Below are 24,997 nucleotides of genomic sequence, written 5' to 3' on the forward strand. Positions count from 1 at the left end.
GCACATCCAGAGTGGGGCACATCCAGAGTGGGGCACAGCCAGAGTGGGGCACAGCCAGAGTGGGGCGCAGCCAGAGTGGGGCACATCCAGAGTGGGTATTCGGAATTTGGTGCAAAGCGGGAATTCAGTGCAGAGGGGACGAGGTGCTCTTTGCATTTTTTCCTTGCTATCCAACCTCTTTAACCTTCAGAGCGTGCTGCAGCAGTAGAGGCTACAAGGGAAAGGAATCACTGGTAAGTAGTGGGTAAGGTATTTACTACTTTAATCGCTTATGGTTAAAGGTCTTTTTGTGGTTTACAGTTTGTATACTCTATGGCAGGAGTGCTCAAAGCCGTGGTGTGCTCCTCGTGCTCCACGTGGGAATCTGGGGACATTTCCAGTGCCCGGGACCAGCATGTGTGCAGGAAGTGTGTCCAGCTGCAGCTCCTGGAAGCTCAGGTTTCAGAGCTGGAACGGCGGCTGGGGACACTGTGGAGCATCCGTGAGTCTGAGAGCATCGTGGATAGCACGTTTAGAGAGGTGGTCACACTGCAGATGAAGGGACTTGAGGAAGGAAGGGAATGGGTGACCACCAGGCAGTCCAAGAGAAACAGGCAGGTAGTTCAGGAGTCCCCTGGGGTCCCGCTCACAAATCAGTATTCCGTTTTGGAGGCTGATGAGGGCGCTGGTTCCTCCAGGGAGTGCGGACAGAGCCAAGCTTCTGGCACCACAAGCAGCCTGTCTGTACAGGAGGGGAGGAAGAGAGGAAGAGCAATAGTAATAGGGGATTCTATAGTCAGGGGAACAGATAGGTGCTACTGTGGCCGTCAACGTGACTCCAGGATGGTATGTTGCCTCTCTGGCGCCAGGGTCCGGGATGTCACTGAACAGCTGCAGGACATCCTGAAGGGGGAGGGTGATAAGGCAGAGGTCATGGTACATGTTGGTACCAATGACATAGGTAGAAAGAGGGATGAGGTCTTGCATCAAGAATTCAGGGAGTTAGGCAGTAGACTAAAAAGCAAGACCTCTCGGGTTGTAATCTCTGGATTACTCCCAGTGCCACGTGCTAGTGAGCTCAGAAATAGGAGAATAGCGCAGATGAATACGTGGTTAAGAGTTGGTGCAGGAGGGAGGGTTTCAGATTCCTGGATCACTGGGACCGTTTCTGGGGAAGGTGGGACCTGAACAAGCGGGATGGTCTACATCTGAACCAGAGGGGGATTAACATCCTTGCGGGTGGGTTTGTTAGTGCTGTTGAGAGGAGTTTAAACTAATTTAGTAAAACAATCAAGTCAGAGGGAGTACAGCTGCAATAAGCTTCAAGGGAGTAAGGCAAGGCTGGATGGCCTCTACTTTAATGCCAGGAGTATTACAGGTAAAACAGATGAGTTAAGGGTGAGGATTGACATGTGGAATTGTGATATTGTAGCCATCACTGAGACGTGGTTGAGGGAAGGGCAGGATTGGCAGCTCAACATTCCGGGATATAGAATCTTTAGGCGAGACAGAGGAGGGGGTAAAAGAGGAGGGGGTGTTGCATTGTTAGTTAAGGAGTCAGTTACTGCAGTAAGGAGAGATGATATCTTGGAGGGGGCATCGAATGAAGCTTTGTGGGTAGAGCTTAGGAATAAAAAAGGGGCAGCCACATTATTAGGTGTTTATTATAGACCCCCAGATAGTCAGCAGGAAATTGAGGAGCAAATATGTGCACAATTTGTGGAGGTGTGTAAAAACAATAACAATAGGGTAATTATATTAGGTGATTTTAACTTTCCCAACATTAATTGGGATAGACATAGTGTTAAGGGCTTGGATAGAGTTGATTTCTTTAAATGTGTACAGGAGAACTTTTTAGGTCAATATGTAGAGGGTCCAACAAGGGACGGTGTATCGCTGGACCTAATTCTGGGGAATGAAGCCGGACAGGTGGCTGAGGTGGTGGTGGGGGAGCATTTTAGTGATAACGACCACAACATGGTACAGTTTAAAACAAAAACAGAATTACCTGGAAAAACTCAGCAGGTCTGGCAGCATCGGCGGAGAAGAAAAGAGTTGACGTTTCGAGTCCTCACGACCCTTCAACAGAACTAGTTTGTTATGGACAAAGAAATTGGCAAGTTGCAAAAAAATGTTTTGGATTGGGGGAGAGTGTATTTTAGTAAAATAAGGCAGGATCTGGCCAAGGTAGACTGGGAACAGTTACTTGTGGGGAAATCTACAGAGGAACAGTGGGGGGTGTTCAAAAAGGAAATGGGGAGGGTACAGACTCAACATGTTCCCTCTAGGGTGATAGGAAGGAGTAACAAGCCCAGAGAACCATGGATAACCAGAGATATTCAGGATACGATGAGAAGGAAAAGAGGCTTTTAGCAGGTACAAGGGGAGCAAATCAGCAGAGGCATTAGTGGAGTACAGACAGTGCAGGGGGGAGCTTAAGAAAGCAATTAGGAGAGCAAAGAGGGGATATGAGAAAGCTCTGGCTGGTAAAAGTAGGGAAAATCCCGATATTCTATAAGTATATCAATAGGAAGAGGATAACCAGGGAAAGAGTAGGGCCCATAAGGGACCAAGGGGGCAATCTATGGGTGGAGCCAGAGGACATCGCTAGAGTGTTGAATGAATACTTCACGTCCGTCTCCACCCAAGAGAATGAGGATGAAGGTATCGAACTCGGGGAGAGAGACTGCGAGGTTCTTAAGCAAATTGATATAGGGAGTGACAAGGCATTGGAGGTGTTGGCAGGCTTAAAAATGGACAAATCTCCAGGTCTGGACGATTTGTGTCCCAGACTGCTGAGGGAGGCAAAGGAGGAGATCACATGGGCTCTGACCCAAATTTATAATCCCTCTCTGGCCATGGGGGAGGTGCCAAAGGACTGGAGAACAGCTAATGTGGTTCCGCTATTTAAGAAGTATTGTAGAGATAAGCCAGGGAACTACAGACCAGTGAGTCTCATGTCAGTGGTAGGGAAACTTTTGGAGAAATTTCTGAAGGAGAGAATCTATCTCCACTTGGAGAGGCAAGGTTTGATCAGGGATAGTCAGCTTGGCTTTGTCAGAGGGAGGTCATGCCTAACAAATTTGATTGAATTTTTTGAGGAGGTGACCAGGTGTGTAGATGAGGGTAGTGCAGTTGATGTAGTTTATATGGATTTCAGCAAAGCCTTTGACAAGTTCCCACATGGGAGACTTATAAAGAAGGCAAAGGCACATGGGATACAGGTAATTTGATAAGGTGGATTCAAATTTGGCTTAGTTGTAGGAGGCAGAGGGTGATGACAGAAGGATGCTTTAGTGACTGGAAGCCAGTGTCCAGTGGCGTACCATAGGGATCTGTGCTGGGACCCTATTATTTGTCATTTATATAAACGACATAGATGACTATGTGGGGGGTAGGATTAGTAAGTTTGTGGATGGCACAAAGATTGGCTGAGTGGTTAACAGTGAGGTTGAGTGTCTTGGCTACAGGAAGATATAGACTGGATGGTCAAATGGGCACATAAGTGGCAGATGGAATTTAACCGTGAAAAGTGTGAGGTGATACACTTTGGAAGGAGTAATTTGACAAGGAAGTATTCAATGAATGGCATGACACTAGGAAGTTCTGAGGAACAAAGGGACCTTGGTGTGTGTGTCCATAGATCTCTGAAGGCAGAGGGGCATGTTAGTGGGGTGGTGAAAATGGCATATGGGACACTTGCCTTTATCAATCGAGGCATAGATTACAAAAGTAGGGAGGTCATGTTGGAGTTGTATAGAACCTTGGTGAGGCCACAGCTGGAGTACTGCGTGCAGTTCTGGTCTCCACATTATAGGAAGGATGTGATTGCACTGGAGGGGGTGCAGAGGAGATTCACCAGGAATTTGCCTGGGAAGAAACATTTAAGTTATGAGGAGAGGTTGGATAGACTTGGGTTGTTTTTGTTGGAGCAGAGAAGACTGAGGGGCGACCTGATCGAGGTGTACAAGATTATGGGGGGCATGGACAGGGTGGATAGGGAGCAGCTGTTCCCCTTAGTTGAAGGGTCATTCACGAGGGGACACAAGTTCAAGGTGAGGGGCAGGAGGTTTAGGGGGGATGTGAGGAAAAACTTTTTTACCCAGAGGGTGGTGACGGTCTGGAATGCGCTGCCTGGGAGGATGGTGGAGGCGGGTTGCCTCACATCCTTTAAAAGGTACCTGGGTGAGCACTTGGCACGTGGTAACATTCAAGGCTATGGGCCAAGTGCTGGTAAATGGGATTAGGTAGGTAGGTCAGGTGTTTCTCATGTGTCGGTGCAGACTCGATGGGCTGAAGGGCCTCTTCTGCACTGTGTGATTCTGTGATTCTGTGATTCTGATAGTGGAGGATTCAGCGATGGAAATACCATTGAATGTTGAGGGGCGATGGTTAGATTCTCTCCTGTTCCAACTGGAGTTTAGAAGAGTGAGGAGTGATTTGATTGATATATACAAGATCCTGAACGGCCTTGACAAGGTGGACATGGAAAGGATGTTTCCTCTTGTAGGTGAGTCCAGACCCAGGGGTCACTGTTTTAAAATTAGGGGTCACCCTTTTAGGACAGAGATGAGGAGAAATGTTTTCTCTCAGAGGGTTGTGCGACTCTGGAACTCTCTGCCTCAGAAGTCAGTGGAGGCGGGGTCATTGAATATTTTTAAGGTGGGGATGATAGATTCTTATTAGGCAAGGGGATCAAAGGTTATCGGGAATAGGTGGGAATGTGGAAATCAAAACACAATCAGATCAGCCATGATGTTACTGAATGGTGGAGCAGGCTCGAGGGGCCGAGTCGCCTCCTCCTATTCCTAATCCATATGTTCATACGTATTGTATGGAAACAGAACTACAGGAGGTCATTCGAGCCATCCAGCCTGCTGCACCATTCAACACCATCATGGCTGATCTTCAAATAAACTCCATTTTCCCATCTTTGCTCCAGATCACTTGATACTCACAGAAAAATCCACTGATCTCAGTTTTAAAGCTCTGACTGTCCCACAGCATCCACTGACCTTTTGTGGGGGGGCTGGGATGTAGGTCACTGATCAAGGAGGAGGGAGGACAGGGTCAGGTGATCGAGGGTCAGGGGGAGATCGGGGTCGGGTGATCGAGGGTCAGGGGGAGATCGGGGTCGGGTGGTCAAGGGTCAGGGGTAGATCGGGGTCAGGTGATCAAGGGTCAGGGGAAGATCGGGGTCAGGTGATCGAGGGTCAGGGGGAGATCGGGGTCAAGTGCTCAAGGGTTCGGGAGAGATTGGGCTCGGAGGGGAGATCAAGACTGGCGATCGCCGGCCGGAGGTGCACATTGTAGGTCGGAGGGGAGATCAGGATTTGTGATCACAGGTCAGGGGTGAAGATCTTGGTGGGTGATTTCAGGGAGGGGCTGCGAATCGAGTGGGCGATCGCAGGTTTGGGGGAAATTGGGGTTTGGGTCGAGTTGCTGATTGTGACTCAGGGCTTGGTTGGAATCAGAGTGTTGGCTGTAGGGTGGGTTTTTCTGTCACCACATTGAGGGGGGCGTGGGGCAGCTGGAGAAAATGCCCCCACTCTCCTGGACCCCAAGCTGTGCTGTAAAGGCTAAAACCTGCCTGAGACGCTCATTCCCACCTGTTTCCAGCTCAGGTTTTCACAGATCCTAGGGAACAAGTCCCAAACCAGCTAACTGTTAAAGTCAATCCCAATCTGAGGCATTACGCCTCATTAGCATATTTAAATGGCTGATCCAGACTCGAGCACAGGTTATCCACTTGACCCTGAAACCGTCCCAGTTAACCCAGGAACTGTTCCCAGTGGGTTAGAACTTGGTTTCAGGTTTTTTAACGTATTAAACCCCTGGGGTCCCTCTCTCACCCATTCTGGGGTTAAAAACTACCCCCACAACCAGGTCAGAAATTGATCTGCCTCACTTTGGGGGCACTTTTGACATCACACTGTCAGAAAACCTTGCTGCATTTACCTGAATATGCACAGTTTGATGCCAAGGCACCTGGATCATTATCCCTCGGTCAGCCACTGGCCGATTGGCATTCTCGGAAGATCCTCTCCACCAGAAGCTGTCATTTGTTTGACCACTGGGTGGAGCTGTGGCTACTTTCCTGACTCACTGAGCAGATACCTGGAATTCAAACATTTCCACCAAAATCCTAAATATGACATTAATCAATGTTTTCACTCAGCTCGGAACTGTTAAACCCCAAGAACAATTTACAAAGGAGCTTAGTGATTGCAGGAACTGAAGTTGTGGAGATACTTTGGAATACATTAGATACAATTAAATAGAATACACAGGAAAGCAACACTGTACCAGTCTTTGTTTAACGAATCCATTTGTTCCCAAAGGTGTTTGTTATTAGAACAGTGTGAGTTCTCCATATTCTCCAGCCTCTAACTCCATGACACTCTAACCCAACGTTTTTGGTTGTTTTTTTTTATTTGCTCCCAGGACGTGAGTGTTGCTGGCAAGGCCAGTGTTTAATGTTCATCTCTAATTGACCTCTCTAACAGCACTGTGGGTGCTCCTACACCAAATAGACTGGCGCGGGTCCAAAAGGTGGCTCACCACCTCCTTTCAAGGGTAATTAGGCACGGGCAATAAATGCTGGCCCAGCCAACGATGCCCACATCCCATGAATGAATTTTTAAAAACCATCTTGTTCACTGATACCCTTCAGTGAAGGAAATCTGCTGTCCTTACACTGTCTGGCCTACACTGGCTCCAGCCCCAGACCCACAGCAGGTTGATTCTTAACTGCCCCCTGAAATGGCTGAGCAGCCACTCAGTTGTAAGTTGCTCAGCACCATCGAGAGTAACTAGGGATGGGAAAATGTTGCAGCCACTCTCACACCTTAAGAAGAAGTAAGTAAAAACATACATTAAAATAGCAGCTATAACATAAAACATCCTGAGGGTGAAACCAGATCGATCTAATAATGGGACTGGGGTTTATGTGAGGTGATCAAAAACATGGTCAAAGGGTAAGATTTCAGCAGGTTTTTGAAGAAAGCAAAATGATTTACAAAGCGTATTTCAGCAACCAAGTAACTCAGAGATTCAACTAAATTTAACCCCATGAGACGTAGGACGGAAAGGTAGTGATGTGGCATTATCCCTTCCATGGTTTGGATCCTGGTGAAATTGATATTTACTTCAATGCCTGTAACTTGGGAATGATGTGTTGGTTTGTAAGTTTAATATTGTTTCTTTTAGTATCCCGACCACCACTCCCTTGTTACTGGCTGAATTTGTTGGTCTATTTTTGTTACTATAATATTGTCACATTTCCATGATTTTAACTTGATTACTTGTCATTATATGCATTTTTTGATGAAAGCTATACTGCAATTCATCCTTTGGTCTGCAAAGTGTTTGTTGAATAAAGTACTATTGTTATTACTGTGGGACTGAGATAGCTGAGTGCCCTGGAACAAACCTGGAGTGGAGAGTAAGGGGCCAGAGTCAGAGAGATGGAGACTGAGTTGACCTATCGGCCGAGGAGAACTTACAGAGACAAAAAGAACGAAAAAGACTTGCATTTCTATAGAACCTTTCCTGACATCCTAAAGCACTTTACAGCCAATCAAATTAAGTGTAGTCACTGTTTTAATGTATGAAAAATAGAGTAGGGCATGACCTTTGAAATGATGACAAAGGTTCTGAATTTGATGGTTTTGGTTCAAACTCATGCAGATTTGCAAACACAGTACAAGTACAATGGATACTACAATGAGACAGCATGAAGGAGGCAGACTTTTAGATACATGTATTTTATCAAGGGTGAAATTGGAACAGTCGTCTAGAGTATAATAACCTTAAGGTTACCAAGATGTGAGATTCAGCAGCATTGGAGGTCAGGTAGGACAGAGGAGGTTCACCTGTGGAGATGATCTTCCTCATGACTCGGGTACAGGGTTTGAAACTCACTTTACGGTCAAAATAACATGAAGGATAATTGTGGTCAGGCTCAAACTCAGCAAACAGCCAATGAGACGGATGAAATTAGGGATGAGGGATTGTAAGTTTGAGTAAAAATCAAACAAAATGGTTTCAGCCTTGCCAATGTTGGCTTGGAGAAAATTCATGTTCATTCACAGTTTGATGTTGAACAATGTCAGGATATTTGTCAAGTTGGGTCTTGAGGCAGAGTTGAGTCTGCCAACTAACCGTGTCTTATTCCAGCTGAGATTAGCAGCTCCAAACTCCAGCACCTTGACATAAAGACTGACATTTTATTAGCCTTTTTAGTCATATTTTTGTACCTGTCCACTAGCTTTTTTTTATTCTTTCATGGGATGTGAACATCTGGTTAGGTCAGCATTTATTGCCCATCCCCAGTTGCCCTTGAGAAGGTGGTGGTGAGCTGCCTTCTTGAACCACAGCAGTTCATGCGGTGTAGGTACACCCACAGTGCTGTTAGGGAGTTCCAGAATTTTGACCCAGCGACAGTGAAGGAACGGCGATATATTTCCAAGTCAGGATGGTGAGTGGCTTGGAGGGGAACTTCCAGGTGGTGGTGTTCCCATCTATCTGCTGCCCTTGTCCTTCTAGATGGTAGTGGCCGTGGGTTTGGAAGGTGCTGTCAAAGGAGCCTTGGTGAGTTCCTGCAGTGCATCTTGTAGATAGTACACACACTGCTGCTACTGTGCGTCGGTGGTGGAGAGAGTGAATGTTTGTGGATGTGGTGCCAATCAAGTGAGCTGCTTTGTCCTGGATGGGGTCGAGCTTCTTGAGTGTTGTGGGAGCTGCACTCATCCAGGCAAGTGGGGAGTATTCCATTAAATTGCTGACTTGTGCCTTGTAGATGGTGGACAGGCTATGGGGAGTCAGGAGGTGAGTTACTCATCACAGGATTCCTAGTCTCTGACCTGCTCTTGTAGCCACAGTATTTATATGGCTAGACCAGCTCATCTTCTGGCCAGTTGATAGTAGGGGATTCATTGATGGTAATGCCATTGAATATCAAAGGGTTAGATTCTCTCTTGTTGGGGACGGTCACTAGGCTGATAGTGGGGATGGCAGGACTGTTGTATGAGGAGAGATTGGTTCGACTGGGCCTGTATTCACTGGAGTTTAGAAGAATGAGAGGGGATCTGATTGAAACGTATAAAATTCTAACAGGGCTAAGCAGACTAGATGCAGGGAGGATGTTCCCCCTGGTTGGGGAGCCTGGAACCAGGGGCCACAGTCTCAGGATACGCGGCAGGCCATTTAGGACTGAGATGAGGAAAAGATTTTTCACTCAGAGGATGGTCAGCCTGTGGAATTCTCTACCACAGGAGCTGTGGAGGCCGGGTCACTGAGTGTATTCAAGAAATTGATAATTTTTTGGATATTAGGGGCATCAAGGGGCACGGAGAGAGAGCAGGAATATGACGTTGAGATAGCGGATCAGCCATGATCATATTGAATGGCAGAGCAAGCTCGAAGGGCCTAATGGCCTACTCCTGCTCCCAGTTTCTATGTTTCTATGTCATTGCCTGGCAGTTATGTGACTTCAGTGTTACTTGCCAATTATCAGCCCAAGCCTGGATGTTGTCCAGGACTTGCTGCATATGGGCACGGACTGCTTCAGTACCTGAGGAGTTGCGAATGGTGTTGAATGTTAGTTGTATCAGTTGAAGTTAAGTACAGACACAGAATAGGGCAGAATGTTTCTCTCGTCAGGCAGGTGCGCGCCCAACCTGCCTGAGAGTGAAATGTGCACGCTGAGATCGGGGAAGCGTCCTAATGTTATCTCACACTCGCGACATTTCAGTCGGCGGGTACGTGTGAAAGGCAGCTGTGTGCCCTCCAACAATTAAAAGGCCGATTAAGGCAAAGGTAAAAAAACTATAATGGGAGTTATGTACATGTCTCCGAACAGTAGTCAGGATGTGGGGCACAAGATACACCAGGAGATAGAAAAGGCGTGTAAGAAAGGCAAGGTTACAGTGATCATGGGGGATTTCAATATGCAGGTAGACTGGGAAAATCAGGTTGGTAGTGGATCCCAAGAAAAGGAATTTGTGGAATGTCTACGAGATGGCCTTTTGGAGCAGCTTGTGGTGGAGCCCACTAGGGAACAGGCAATTCTAGATTTAGTGACGTGTAATGAGACAGATTTGATAAGGGAGCTTAAGGTGAAGGAACCCTTAGGAGGAAGTGACCGTAATATGATAGAATTTACCCTGCAATTTGAGAGGAAAAAGCTGGAATCAGATGTAACGGTATTACAGTTGAATAAAGGCAACTACAGAGGCATGAGGGAGGAGCTGGCCAGAATTGACTGGGAGATGAGCCTAGCAGGAAAGACAGTGGAACAGCAATGGCAGGAGTTTCTGGGAGTAATTTGGGAGACACAGTAAAAATTCATCCCTAGGAAGAAGAAGCATACTAAAGAGAGGACAAGGCAACCATGGTTGACAAGGGAAGTCAGGGACAGCATAATAGCTAAAGAGAAAGCATGCAATGCGGCGAAGAGCAGTGGGAAACCAGGGGATTGGGAAGCCTTCAAAGACCAACAGAGGACAACTAAAAAAGAAATAAGGTAGGAGAAGATTAAATATGAGGGTAAACTAGCCAGTAATATAAAAGAAGATTGCAAGAGTTTTTTTAGATATATAAAGGGTAAGAGAGAGGCAAAAGTGGACATTGGGCCGCTGGAAAATGATGCTGGAGAAGTAGTAGTGGGAAACAAAGAAATGGCAGAGGAACTGAATAGGTACTTTGCGTCAGTCTTCACGGTGGAAGACATGAGTAACATCCCCAAAGTTCAAGAGAGTCGGGGGGCAGAGGTGAGTATGGTGGCCATTACCAAGGACAAGGTGCTAGGAAAACTGAAAGGTCTGAAGGTGGATAAATCACTTGGACCAGATGGATTACACCCCAGAGTTCTGAAGGAGATAGCTGAAGAGATAGTGGAGGCGTTAGTGGTGATCTTTTAGGAATCATTGGAGTCAGGGAGGGTCCCAGAGGACTGGAAAATCGCTAATGTAACCCCTCTGTTTAAGAAGGGAGTGAGGCAAAAGACGGGAAATTACAGGCCGATTAGCCTGACCTCGGTCTTTGGTAAGATTTTAGAGTCCATTATTGAGGATGAGATTTCAGAATACTTGGAAGTGCATGATAAAATAGGGAAAAGTCAGCATGGTTTCATCAAGGGGAGGTCATGCCTGACAAATCTGTTAGAATTCTTTGAGGAAGTAACGAGTAGGTTAGACAAAGGAGAGCCAATGGATGTTATCTACTTGGACTTCCAGAAGGCCTTTGACAAGGTGCCGCACAGGAGGCTGCTCAGTAAGATAAGAGCCCATGGTGTTCGAGGCAAAGTACTAGCATGGATAGAAGATTGGCTGTCTGGTAGGAGGCAGAGAGTGGGGATAAGGGGGTCCTTCTCAGGATGGCGGCCGGTGACTAGTGGAGTTCCGCAGGGGTCAGTGTTGGGACCACAACTTTTCACTTCATACATTAATGATCTAGATGGAGGAACTGAGGGCATCCTGGCTAAGTTTGCAGATGATACAAAGATAGGTGGAGGGACAGGTAGTATTGAGGAGGTGGGGAGGCTGCAGAAGTATTTGGACAGGTTAGGACAATGGGCAAAGAAGTGGCAGATGGAATACAATGTGGGGAAGTGTGAGGTCATGCACTTTGGTAGGAAGAATAGAGGCATAGACTATTTTCTAAATGGGGAGAGAATTCAGAAATCTGGAGTGCAAAGGGACTTGGGAGTCCTAGTCCAGGATTCTCTAAAGGTTAACTTGCAGGTTGAGTCGGTAGTGAGGAAGGCAAATGCAATGTTGGCATTTATTTTGAGAGGACTAGAATATAAAAGCAGGGATGTGCTGCTGAGGCTTTATAAGGCTCTGGTCAGACCACATTTAGAATATTGTGAGCAATTTTGGGCCCCGTGTCTCAGGAAGGATGTTCTGGCCCTGGAGAGGGTCCAGAGGAGGTTCACGAGAATGATCCCAGGAATGAAAGGCTTAACATATGAGGAACATTTGAGGACTCTGGGTCTATACTCGATGGAGTTTAGAAAGATGAGGGGGGATCTGATTGAAACTTACAGAATACTGAAAGGCCTGGATAGAGTGGACATGGGGAAGATGTTTCCATTAGTAGGAGAGACTAGGACCCAAGGGCACAGCCTCAGAATAAAGGGAAGACCTTGTAGAACAGAGATGAGGAGAAACTTCTTTAGCCAGAGAGTGGTGAATCTATGGAATTCATTGCCACAGAAGGCTGTGGAGGCCAGGTCATTGAGTGTATTTAAGACGGAGATAGATAGGTTCTTGATTGGTAAGGGGATCAAAGGTTACGGGGAGAAGGCGGGAGAATGGGGTTGAGAAACTTATCAGCCATGATTGAATGGCGGAGCAGACTCGATGGGCCGAATGGCCTAATTTCTGCTCCTATGTCTTATGGTCTAAGTCAAAAGTTAAGCAGGAATATGGCGTTGAGATAGAGGATCAGCCATGATCATATTGAATGTCGGAGCAGGTTCGTAGGGCCGAATGGCCTCCTCCTGCTCCTAGTTTCTATGTTTCTATGTCATTGCCCGGCAGTTATGTGACTTTTGACTCCCTTGTAGACATAGCTGCAGGTGCTCCTCAGGATAGTGCCCTAGGCCCACCATCTTTAGTTGCTTCCTCAATGATCTCTCCTCCATCATAAACTCAGAAATGTGCACCATCGACAAGATGCACTGCAGGAATTGACGAAGGCTCCTTGGAAAGCACCTTCCGAACCCACGACCACTGCCACCTAGAAGGACAAGGGCAACAGATAGATGGGAACACCACCACCTGGAAGTTCCCCTCCAATTAACTCACCATCCTGACTTGGAAATATATCACCGTTCCTTCACTGTCGCTGGGTCAAAATCCTGGAACTCACTCCCTAACAGGACTGTGGGTATACCTACACCACATGGGCTGCAGTGGTTCAAGAAGGCAGCTCACCACCACCTTCTTATGGGCAACTAGGGATGGGCAATAAATTCTGGCCCAGCCAGCGAAGCCCACATCCCGTGAATAAATTTTTTTCAATGATGGAGAGTAGACTGATGGGCCGGTAATTTGCCGGGTTGGATTTGTCCTGCTTTTTGTGTACAGGACATACCTGGGCAATTTTCCACATATCCGGGTAGATGCCAGTGTTGTAGCTGTACTGGAACAGCTTGGCTAGGGGCACAGCAAGTTCTGGAGCACATGTCTTCAGTACTACTGCCAGAATATTGTCAGGTCCCATAGCCTTTGCAGTATCCAGTGCCTTCAGCTGTTTCTTGATATCACGTGGAGTGAATTGAATTGGCTGAAGACTCACATCTGTGATGCTGGGACCTCGGGGGAGGTCCCATTTCAAGCCTTGAACACATAAATCCTTGGACGCACAGTCTAGGATAATGTATAGAGAGAGCAAGGGGTCTGCTCTGCTATTAGATTCACTGTTCTTCAATGAGGACATTAAATTGGGTTCCTGTCTCCTGCTCCAGTTCTTCCTGAGGATCCTGTCACACTATTTGAATGAAAATGTCGGGAGTTTTCAAGGGAATCTGGTGAAAATTCCAGCTTGAACTCACGACCACCAAGACATTGATTTTTTTTCTAATTTTTGATAGGATGTGGAAGTCGCTGGCAAGGCCTGCATTTGTTGCCCATCCCTAATTGCCCTTGAACTGAGTGGCTTGTTAGACATCACAATCACAGAGTCACAAAATTGTTATGGTGCAGAAGGAGGCCATTCGGCCCATCGTGTCTATACCGGATCTCCGAATGAGCATCTCACCTAGTTTCACTCTGCCACCTTCTCCCCGTAACCCTGCACATCCTTCATCTTCAGATAACAGTCTAATTCCCTTTTGAATGCTTCCGTTGACCCTGCCTTCTCCACACTCTCAGGCAGTGCATTCCAGACCTTAACCATTCGCTGTGTGAAAAAGTTTCTCCTTATGTCACTTTTGCTTCTTTTACTTTAAATCTGTGCCCTCTTATTCTCAATCCTTTCACGAGTGGAAACCATTTCTCTCTATCTACTCATCCAGACCCCTTGTGATTTTGAATACCTCTATCAAATCCCCTCTCAACCTTCTTTCTCTAAGGAAAGTAGTCCTAAATTCTCCAATCTATCTTTACAACTAAAGTTCTTCATCTCTCCATGTTCTCCCTATCAAAATGAATCACTTCACATTTTTCTGTGTTGAACCCCATCTGCCACCTGACCACCCATTCCAACAACTTGTCTATGTCCCTTTGAAGTTCTACACTATCCTCACCTTTGGCAGTGTTTCCACGTTTGTGTCATCTGCAAACTTTGAAGTTGAGCCTGTACATCAAGGCCTAGATCATTAATATATGTCAGGAAAAGCAAACGTCCCAGTCCCGACCCCTGGGGAACTCCACGACAAACCTTCCTCCAGCTCGACAAATATCCATTAACCACTATTCTCTGTTTCCTCTCACTCGGCACATTTTGTATCCTTTTATTTCATGAGCTATAACCTTTTTCAACAAGTCTGTTGTATTATCTCAAATGCCTTTTGAAAGTCCATGTCCACCACATCAACAGCATTACCCTCATCAGTCCTCTCTGTTGCCTCCTCAAAAAACCCCAACAGGTTAGTCAAATATCAGTTTCCCTTAACAAATCCATGCCGGTTTTCCTTAATTAAACCACATTGGTCCATGTGGACTATTAATTTTGTCCTGAATTATTGCTTTTAGAAATTTCCCCACCACCGAACTTAAACTGACTGGTCTGTAATTGCTGGGCTTATCCTTAAACCCTTTTTTGAACAAGGGTGTAACATTTACAATTCTCCAGTCCTCAGGCACCACCCCTGAGTCTAAGGAAGACTGAAAAATTGTGGCCAGTGCCTCAGCAATTCCCACTCTTACTTCCGTCAGTGTCCTTGGATGCATCTCATCCCAATGCCTTATCAACTTTAGTACATATCCTATCCAATACTCCCTCCTTTTCAATTTTAAAACCTCTAGTGTCTGAATTATCTCCTTTCCCCATGGCCTGGGTAGCATATCCTTCCTCCATTTAACACCTCAGCTATGCCCTCTGCCTCCATGAATAAACCAGCTTTTTAGTCCCTCATCATCCCTACTCCTCTGTTTACCATTCCTTTACTATTTATATATCTATAGAAGACTTTGGGATTCCCCTTTTATGTTGGCTGCCAGTCTCTTTTCATACTCCCTCTTTGCTTCTCTTATTTGCTTCTTCACCTCCCCTCTGAACCTTCTATATATCAAGCCTAGTTTTTAATTGAATTTTCTATCTATCACCTAATAAGCACTCTTTTTTTCTTTATCTTAATTTCTATCTCCTTTGTCATCCAGGGAGCTCTGGATTTGTTTGCCCTAACCTTTCCCTTTCCCTTAACTGTGCCTGAAGCATTTGCTCTCTCAGGTGGAAATGAAAGATCTCATTACAGTATTCGAAGGAGAGCAGGAGGGCTACCCCTGGTACCCTGGTCAATGTTCATCCCTCAAAAACATCGCACAAGCAGATTAGCTGGTCATTATCACACTGCTGTTTATGGGAGCTTGGGTGTATGCGGTGCTGAAATCTGAAACCAGCGTAAGTAGGTGCTTTCAGGAGAGAATGCAGAGCCTTGAACAAAAGATTGGGCAAGTGGAGTTCACAACAATATTAAATAATGGATGCATGAGATCTTATCACCATAGCCTGGCAATTGAGGGGTTATTGGGGCATTAATTAATATTTTTGACATCACCTTCCAAACCCACGACCACTACCATCTAGAAGGACAAGAGCAGCAGACACATGGGAACACCACCACTTGGAAGTTCCCCTCCAAGCCACTCACCATCCTGACTTGGAAATATATCGCCGTTCCTTCACTGTCACTGGGTCTAAATCCTGGAACTCCCTCCCTAACAGCACTGTGGGTGTACCTACATCACATGGACTGCAGCGGTTCAAGAAGGCAGCTCACAACCACCTTCTCAAGGGTAATTAGGGATGGGCAATAAATGCTGGCCCAGCCAGCGAAGCCCACTTATAAGACCATAAGACATAGGAGCAAAAATTAGGCCACTCGGCCCATTGAGTCTGCTCCACCATTCAGTCATGGCTGATAAGTTTCTCAACCCCATTCTCACGCCTTCTCCCCGTAACCTTTGATCCCCTTACCAATCAAGAACCTATCTATCTATATCATGAATGAATTTTTAAAAACTTACCGAGCATGTTGATTAGCTGCCCTGCTGACTATCCCCACCCCCCGTCGCTATTTTCTTGTTTCACAAAACAGCAATAAAACCTGAGTTGTATGAATTGTGATGCTAACACAGGAGGATATCCAATAAAGAAGCAGAATCAATACTATCAACTGTGAATTACAGTAAAAGGAAACTTAAACAGTGAAAACAAGATGTGGGAAACAGGAAGGGATCACCACCTGCAGGATCACCACCTACAGGATCACCACCTACAGGATCACCACCTACAGGATCACCACCTACAGAATCACCACCTGCAGGATCATCACCTGCAGGATCACCACCTGCAAAATCGCTACTTGCAAGATCATTACCTGCAGGATCACCACCTACAGGATCACCACCTGCAGGATCACCACCTGCAGGATCATCACCTGCAGGATCACCACCTGCAAAATCGCTACTTGCAAGATCATTACCTGCAGGATTACCACCTATAGGATCATCACCTACAGGATCACCACCTACAGGATCACCACCAACAGGATCACCACCTGCAGGATCACCACCTGCAAAATCGCTACTTGCAAGATCATTACCTGCAGGATCACCACCCGCAGGATCACCACCTGCAGGATCACTAACTGCAGGATCACCACCTGCAGGATCACCACCTGCAGGATCACCACCTACAGGATCACTACCTGCAGGACCATCACCTGCAGGATCACCAACTGCAGGATCACCACCTACAGGATCACCACCTACAGGATCGCTACCTGCAGGATCACCACCTACAGGATCATCACCTGCAGGATCATCACCTGCAGGATCACTACCTGCAGGATCACCACCTGTGGTATCATCACCTACAGGATCACCACCTGCAGGATCATCACCTACAGGATCACCACCTGCAGCATCGCCACCTGCAGGATCACCACCTGCAGGATCACCACCTGCAGGATCACCACCTGCAGGATCACCACCTGCAGGATCACCACCTACAGGATCACCATCTACAGGATCACCACCTGCAGGATCACCACCCGCAGGATCACCACCTACAGGATCGTTACCTGCAGGATCACCACCTGCAGGATCACCACCTGCTGGATCACCACCCGCAGGATCACCACCTACAGGATCGCTACCTACAGGATCACCACCTGCAGGATCACCACCTGCTGGATCACCACCCGCAGGATCACCACCTACAAGATCGCTACCTACAGGATCCGGAGGTCCCCAGCATCACAGATGCCAGTCTTCAGCCAATTCGATTCATTCCATGTGATATCAAGAAACGGCTGAAGGCACTGGATATGCAAAGGCTATGGGCCCTGACAATATTCCAGCAATAGTACTGAAGACTTGTGCTCCAGAACCTGCCGCACCCCTAGCCAAGCTGTTCCAGTACAGCTACAACACTGGAATCTACCTGGCTATGTGGAAAATTGCCCAGATATGTCCTGTACACAAAAAGCAGGACAAATCCAACCCAGCCAATTACCGCCCCATCAGTCTACTCTCTATCATCAAAGTAATGGAGGGGGTCATCAACAGTGCTATCAAGCGGCACTTGCTTAGCAATAACCTACTCACTGACACTCAGTTTGGGTTCCATCAGGGTCATTCAGCTCCTGACCTCATTACAGCCTCGGTTCAAACATGGAAAAAAGAGTTGAACTCCCGAGGTGAGGTGAGAGTGACTGCCCTGGACATCAAGGCAGCATTTGACCGAGTGTGGCATCAAGGAGCCCTAGCAAAACTGGAGTCAATGGAAATCAGGGGGAAAATTCTCCGCTGGTTGGAGTCATACCGAGCACAAAGGAAGATGGTTGTGGTTGTCGGAGGTCAGTCATCTCAGCTCCAGGACATCACTGCAGGAGTTCCTCAGGGTAGTGTCCTCAGCCCAACCATCTTCAGCTGCTTCATCAATGACCTTCCTTCCATCATAAGGTCAGAAGTGGTACGACTCACTGATGATTGCACAATGTTCAGCACCATTTGCGACTCCTCAGATACTGAAGCATTCCATGTCCAAATGCAGCAAGATCTAGACAACATCCAGGCTTGAGCTGACAAGTGGCAAGTAACATTCATGCCACACAAATGTCAGGCAATGACCATCACCAACATGAAAGAATCTAACCATCGCCCCTTGATATTCAATAGCGTTACCATCACTGAATCCCCCACTACCAACATCCTGGGGGTTACCATTGACCATAAACTGAACTGGACTAGCCATATAAATACTGTGGCTACAAGAGCAGGTCAGAGGCTAAGAATCCTGCAACGAGTAACTCACCTCCTGACTCCCCAAAGCCTGTTCACCATCTACAAGGCACAAGTCATTAAACTTTTAAGTCAAGATTTTTAATGAATTCAAGTTCCACCATCTGCCATGGTGAGATTTGAACCCAGATCCCCAGAGCATTACCCTGGGTCTCTGGATTACTAGTCCATCAACAATACCACTACTCCATCGCCTCCCAACATAGCAGATACCAAGGACTCAATACAGCAGAGTCCCTAGAGGATAAAAAGTGCAAGGGGGAGCTTAAAAAGGAAGTTGGGAAAGCTAAGAGAGTGCAAGAGGAAGCATTGGTGGGTAGAATAAAGGAAAACCCAAAGGGTTTTTCAAATATATAAAGAGCAGGAGAATAACTAGGGAAAGAGTCGGGCCAATTAGGGACCATAGAGGTTATCTGTGTGTGGACCTGGAAGACGTGGGTACAGTCCTCAATGAATACTTTGTGTCGGTCTTCACAATGGAAAAGGACGACGCAGGTATAGACATCAGGGTGGAGGACTGTGAAATATTAGAGGAAATTAACAGAGAGAGAGAGGACGTACTTGCGGGTTTAGCAGCCTTAAAAGTGGATAAATCCGCAGACCCGGATGAGATGTATCCCAGGCTGTTAAGGGAGGCAAGGGAAGAGATATCAGGGGCCCTGACAGTAATTTTCAAATCTTCTCTGGCCACAGGTGAGGTGCCAGAGGACTGGAGGACTACTAACGTTGTCCCATTATTTAAAAAGGGAGGAAGGGATAGGCCAGGAAATTACAGGCAGTCAGTCTAACCTCGGTGGTGGGGAAGTTACTGGAAAGAATTCTGAGGGACAGAATATATCTGCACTTGGGGAGACACAGATTAATCAGGGATAGTCAGCAAGGATTTGTTAAGGGAAGGTCGTGTTTGACAAATTTGACTGAATTTTTTGAGGAGGTAACCAGGAGTGTTGATGAGGGTAATGCATTTGATGTAGTCTACATGGACTTTAGCAAGGGTTTTGATAAGGTCCCTTATGGCAGACTGGTCAAGGAAGTAAGAGCCCATGGGATCCAAGGCAAAGTGGCACGTTGGATCCAAAATTGGCTGAGAGGCAGGAAGCAGAGGGTGATGGTAGAGGGATGTTTCTGTGACTGGAAGTCTGTTTCCAGTGGGGTTCCACGGGGCTCAGTGCTGAGGCCCTTGCTGTTTGTGGTGTACATGAAAGATTTGGACTTAAATGTAGGAGGTATGATCAAGAAGGTCGTGGATCACACAAAAATTTTTAGGGTGGTAAATAGTGAGGAGGATAGCCGTAAACTGCAGGAGGATATCAATGGGCTGGTCAGGTGGGCAGAGCAGTGGCAAATGGAATTCAATCCAGAAAAGTGTGAGGTAATACACTTGGGGAGGGCTAACAAGGGATTACACTATGAATGGTAGGACCCTGGAAAGTACTGAAGATCAAAGGGACCTTGGTGCATATCCACAGATCCCTGAAGGTAGCAGGACTTGTAGATAAGGTGGTTAAGAAGGTATATAGGATACTTATCTTTATTAGCCAAGGCAAAGATTATAAGAGCAGGGAGGTTATGCTGGAACTGTATAAAACACTGGTTAGGCCACAGCTGGAGTACTGTGTGCAGTTCTGGTCACCACATTATAGGAAGGATGTGATTGCACTGGAGAGGGTGCAGAGGAGATTTACCAGGATGCTGCCTGGGCTGGAGAGTCTGAGCTATGGGGAAAGATTGGATAGGCTGGGGTTGGTTTCCTTGGAGCAGCGAAGGTTGAGAGCTTGACAAAGCTACTGGAATTTTTTGAGGATGTAACTAGTAGAGTTGATGAGGGGGAACCAGTGGATGTGGTTTATTTGGACTTTCAGAAGAGATTGGTGTGTAAAATTAAAGCGCATGGGATTGGGGGTAGTGTATTGAGATGGATAGAAAACTGGTTGGCAGACAGGAAACAAAGAGTAGGAATAAATGGGTCTTTTTCCGAATGGCAGGCAGTGACTAGTGGGGTACTGCAGGGATCGGTGCTGGGACCCCAGTTATTCACAATATGTATTCATGATTTAGATGAGGGAATTAAATGTAATATCTCTAAATTTGCAGATGACACAAAGCTGGGTGGGAGGATGAGCTGTGAGGAAGATGCAGAGATGCTTCAGTGTGATTTGGACAAGCTGAGTGCGTGGACAAATGCTTGGCAGATGCAGTATAATGTGGATAAATGTGAGGTTATCCACTTTGGTAGCAAAAACAGGAAGGCAGATTATTATCTGAATAGCTATAAATTGAGAGAGGGGAATGTGCAATGAGACCTGGGTGTCCTTGTACAGCAGTCGCTGAAGGTAAGCACGCAGGTGCAGCAGGCAGTAAAGAAGGCAAATGATATGTTGGCCTTCATAGCCAGAGGATTCGAATACAGGAACAGGGATGTCTCGCTGCAATTGTACAGGGCCTTGGTGAGACCACACCTGGAATATTGTGTGCAGTTCTGAGGAAGGATGTACTTGCTATAGAGGGAGTGCAGCGAAGGTTTACCAGACTGATTCCTGGAATAGCGGAACTTACATATAAGGAGAGATTGAGTCGGTTAGGATTATATTTGCTGGAGTTCAGAAGAATGAGGGGGGATATCATAGAAACCTATAAAATTCTAACAGGACTAGACAGGGTAGATGCAGGAAGGATGTTCCCGATGGTGGGTGAGTCCAGAGCCAGGGGTCACAGTCTGAGGATATGGGGTAGACCATTTAGGACTGAGATGAGGAGAAATATCTTCACCCAGAGAGTGGTGAGCCTGTGGAATTCGTTACCACAGAAAGTAGTTGAGACCAAAACATTGTATGTTTTCAAGAAGGAGTTAGATACAGCTCTTGGGCAAAAAGGATCAAAGGATATAGGGAGAAAGCAGGAGCAGGCTATTGAGTTGGATGATCAGCCATGATCATAATGAATGGTGGAGCAGGCTCGAAGGGCCGAATGGCCTACTCCTGCTCCTATTTTCTATGTTTCTATGTTTTTATGAGAGGGGACCTGATAGAGGTGCATAAGATTATGAGGGGCATAGATAGGGTGGATAGGAAGGCACTTTTTCCATTAGTAGAGGGGTCAATAACCAGGGGGCATAGATTTAAGGTAAAAGGTAGGAGGCTAAGAGGGGAGTTGAGGAGAAATGTGGGAGTCTGGAAAATAGGATTAGTGCAGTCAGATTTTTGTTGACAGGCATGTACATGATGGGCTGAATGGCCTCCTGTGCTGTAAACGTCTATGAGTCTATGAGTGTTAATTTCTTTAAGGCGAGACTTCCTCCCATTTCCCAGGAGGACGTTGTCTTAGAGAAGCTGCTACCCAATTGGACGGCCCTCATGCCTTGAAAGAATGAAGATAAAAAAAACATTGAAACCGAGAAACTTGAGGGAGGGAAATGGAAAATGAAAGACTGTCAGTATCTGAAAGAGGAATCTGAAAGGTTAACCTGTAAAAGCTAAATCTCCAGTGAAGGATCCAGCAAAGAATCAATCTGCCTTTCTCCTTTATATCCTCTCCTGCTGTAATGTGTTTCTAGCCTATATTCACAGTTAAATCAAAGTCTGAGCAAGGTGTTGAGATTTTAATTGCATTTTCCAAGCGATTACATTTCCAGTTCAACCTTGCAGTTTTATGCTGCACAGCAGAAATCAATTTTCATTTCTGTTAGGAGGACGTGGGAGGATTTGATGATTGTTACAGTTTGGAAACATCATGGGCAGCAAGACGTTGTTGGGTGATTAAAATCCCCTTCTTTTGTTCTCTTTTAATTGTTCTCTTTATATTTTACAGGGTCATTACCAAAATGGGTTGTGAATAGAGTTTCTCAATTTGTAGCTCCCAAGGTAAGGAATAAGTGTGGTCACCAGGCACTTTGCAACAGTTTGTGATGATTCCCTCAGTTGGGTTTGAGATGATTAGATTTTTATTAGCAGAAAACGAATGTTCTTTTCTCAAATAATCGACAAGGAACAATGATTTGCCCTTGTGTCACCAACTGAAAACCAGACATGATTGCCCCACCTTAATAAGAGAATTTAATCACAAACCAGAAGGAAACCTTGAAACAATAACAATTTGCATTTATATAGCACCATTAATCTAGTAACTCAACCCAAAGCACTTCACACAGGAGTGTTATCAAACAGTTTGTCATTGAGTCACAAAAGGTGATATAAGTACAGGTGACCAAAATCATGGGCAAAGAGGTAAGTTACAAGGTGCATTAGAAAGGAGCGAGGTGAAGAGGTTTAGGGAGAGAAGTCCAGAACTTAGGGCCTTGGAACTTGAAGGCACAGCCATGGTTGTGAAGAGATTGAAATCAGGATGCACAAAAGGCCAGAATAAAATTTAAATAATGCCATTAGTATCCACTGCTGCATAGTCCAGTTCAGACAATGTCCACCTATCACAAAAGCTCTCAAGCTGTCAGACACTTCCCAGCCCTTCTCCAGAACCACCTGGGCAAAGAGAGCCTCCAGAAGAGACACAGGCAGCCAGAATGACCACTCTCATGGACCAACCTGATCCTGTAGAAAGTGACCTTGACCTGACCAAGAAACAGACCCACAAGGAGGTCCCTCTGACTTGCCCACTCCCTTCCACACTGGGTGGCCAATGATCAGAAGCCCATGGGACTGAAGTGGAGCCAGAAATTCAGGAACTGTCCCTTCAAATAGTAGAAGAGGGGCAGAAAACTGGGATCAAAATTACCTCCTGCAGTTAATTCAAGTAATTCCAGTCAAAAGGAAGTGATTGGCAGTGTCTAGTATAATTGCCATTTTCTTTCTGTTTCATTCAGGCTATGAAGCGGATTTACAAAGCCTGTCTGAAATACCCTGAATGGAAGCAGAAGCACAATCCCCATTTCAAGCCATGGGTGTATCCGGAGCAGAACACTCTGCCTAGTGTCAGCCTTTCAGAACTATCGCTGCAGCACGCATCATCACTAGAGAATATCGATGAGAGCAGCCTGTCGGAGGAGAAAGTTCACATCAGCGATGAGGAGGATAGCTACTCTAAAGAATCATAACAGACAAACAAAGACAGGGGATTTAAAAAACAGCAAGAGATAGAATCATTTCTGTGGGAATTAAAGACTCAGTATCCCTTTTAAGTTCAGTGGCATATCTAAACCAAGTCTCAAATTAGCCTCACGAAATGACACAACCGAAACAGACACCAATGAAATCATATAACACAACCTTTAAGATTATTAAACAGTTCTGTGGTGTCTTTATGTATTGAAAATTAAATATTGCAGGTCGGACCAGAATGACCAATGGACATTGAACTGGTTTAAATAGGCAGCAACTTGAAAAGGTTCTATCTACATTTTCCAGCTCAGATCTCTCGAAGGGCAGTGGGTTTCCTCCACATTACTGCACTGACGTATGACGCAGATAATACTAGCTCAGTCACTGTATGTGGATGGAATGTGCTCCGGCTGCATCATTGTGTTTGTTATTGTTTTTCACCACAAAATAAGCCATTTGAGCTCATTCCCACTGAGCCTTGGCTACATTTGGGTGCTGCCTTCATTACAGAGCCCCAGTAAACAGTAACTGCAATGTGAAAAGGGATACTGCCTCTTTTAAAACTCTTACAGATTTCAGCATTCAATCAGACTCCTTCAGAGACACCTCTTGGTAGGTTCATCCTCACCAAAGTACTTTTTAGGATGCACGAGGAGTGACACAGAACTCTAACTAAATGATATGAGCTACAAGAACAATCCAAACCCCAAATTGCATTATTATTGTTCAGCTGCTCCTACTTGTTAGTTTAGAAAGTGTAGGCACTTCCTGACTTATATTTTGGTAGTGATTCTAAATTCCAGGTGAAACCTTGGTATTTATGAATGTAAACATACTAACGATGTGACAATATTGTTTAAAATGAAAAATGGAACAATGTTACAAAATTTTGATATTAATTGTTGTTGTGAGATCCCAGGCTCTCATTATATTATCATCAATGGATGGTATCCTTAACCAGATCATCCCAGCAAACAATGCTTTTTGACCAGTAGGACATGACTGGTACAATTCATCATGAGCCAAGTTGGCAATGATCCCAGCAATATTTCAAAGTATAGTTTCAAATAGACATTACCTGTTAGACTTCATCTGTTCAGATGATTCCATGTTCATACAATCATGTGTTAATGATACAGTTAGCACAATACCAGGACACTTAACAAGCTAAATAGTGACTCTGTGCAATTGCATTCTCCTGCTCCTGGTCAATAATGCAAGTGCATGTTAATGTCAGAAACTCCAACTTGGGCCTTTGGTTGATTATTCCCCACCTCCCCCACCTCCCCACACCACCCCCCGCCCCAACCCCCACCCCCAACCCCCACCTCCCCACCCATCTGTTCTGACAAGAGAGTTGGCAGTTCAGCATGTGATTTCTGATCTTTGACCATGTGCAGTGTCTTTCTAAGATCACAGCATGGCATGTAGAGGAAATATACAAATTTGTTAGAAATATTCTGCAGAGCTCTCAATGTCTCATTTGGTAAA

General features: G+C 45.8%; 1 protein-coding gene across 1 annotated transcript in view; it reads left to right on the top strand.

Annotated features, from left to right (window-relative positions):
- stard15 (StAR-related lipid transfer (START) domain containing 15) overlaps positions 1 to 24,747 on the top strand; it is a 142,209-nt gene extending 117,462 nt beyond the window's left edge. Inside the window, exons 5-6 of the mRNA XM_078551242.1 lie at positions 22,263 to 22,315; positions 23,272 to 24,747. Of these exons, the coding sequence (XP_078407368.1) occupies positions 22,263 to 22,315; positions 23,272 to 23,502 (284 nt within the window). The 3' untranslated portion in view covers positions 23,503 to 24,747. The remainder of the gene's footprint in view (positions 1 to 22,262; positions 22,316 to 23,271) is intronic.
- The last annotated feature ends 250 nt before the right edge of the window (positions 24,748 to 24,997 follow it).

The sequence above is a fragment of the Cetorhinus maximus genome, chromosome 10, assembly GCF_964194155.1.
Source record: "Cetorhinus maximus chromosome 10, sCetMax3.hap1.1, whole genome shotgun sequence".
NCBI lineage: Eukaryota > Metazoa > Chordata > Chondrichthyes > Lamniformes > Cetorhinidae > Cetorhinus > Cetorhinus maximus.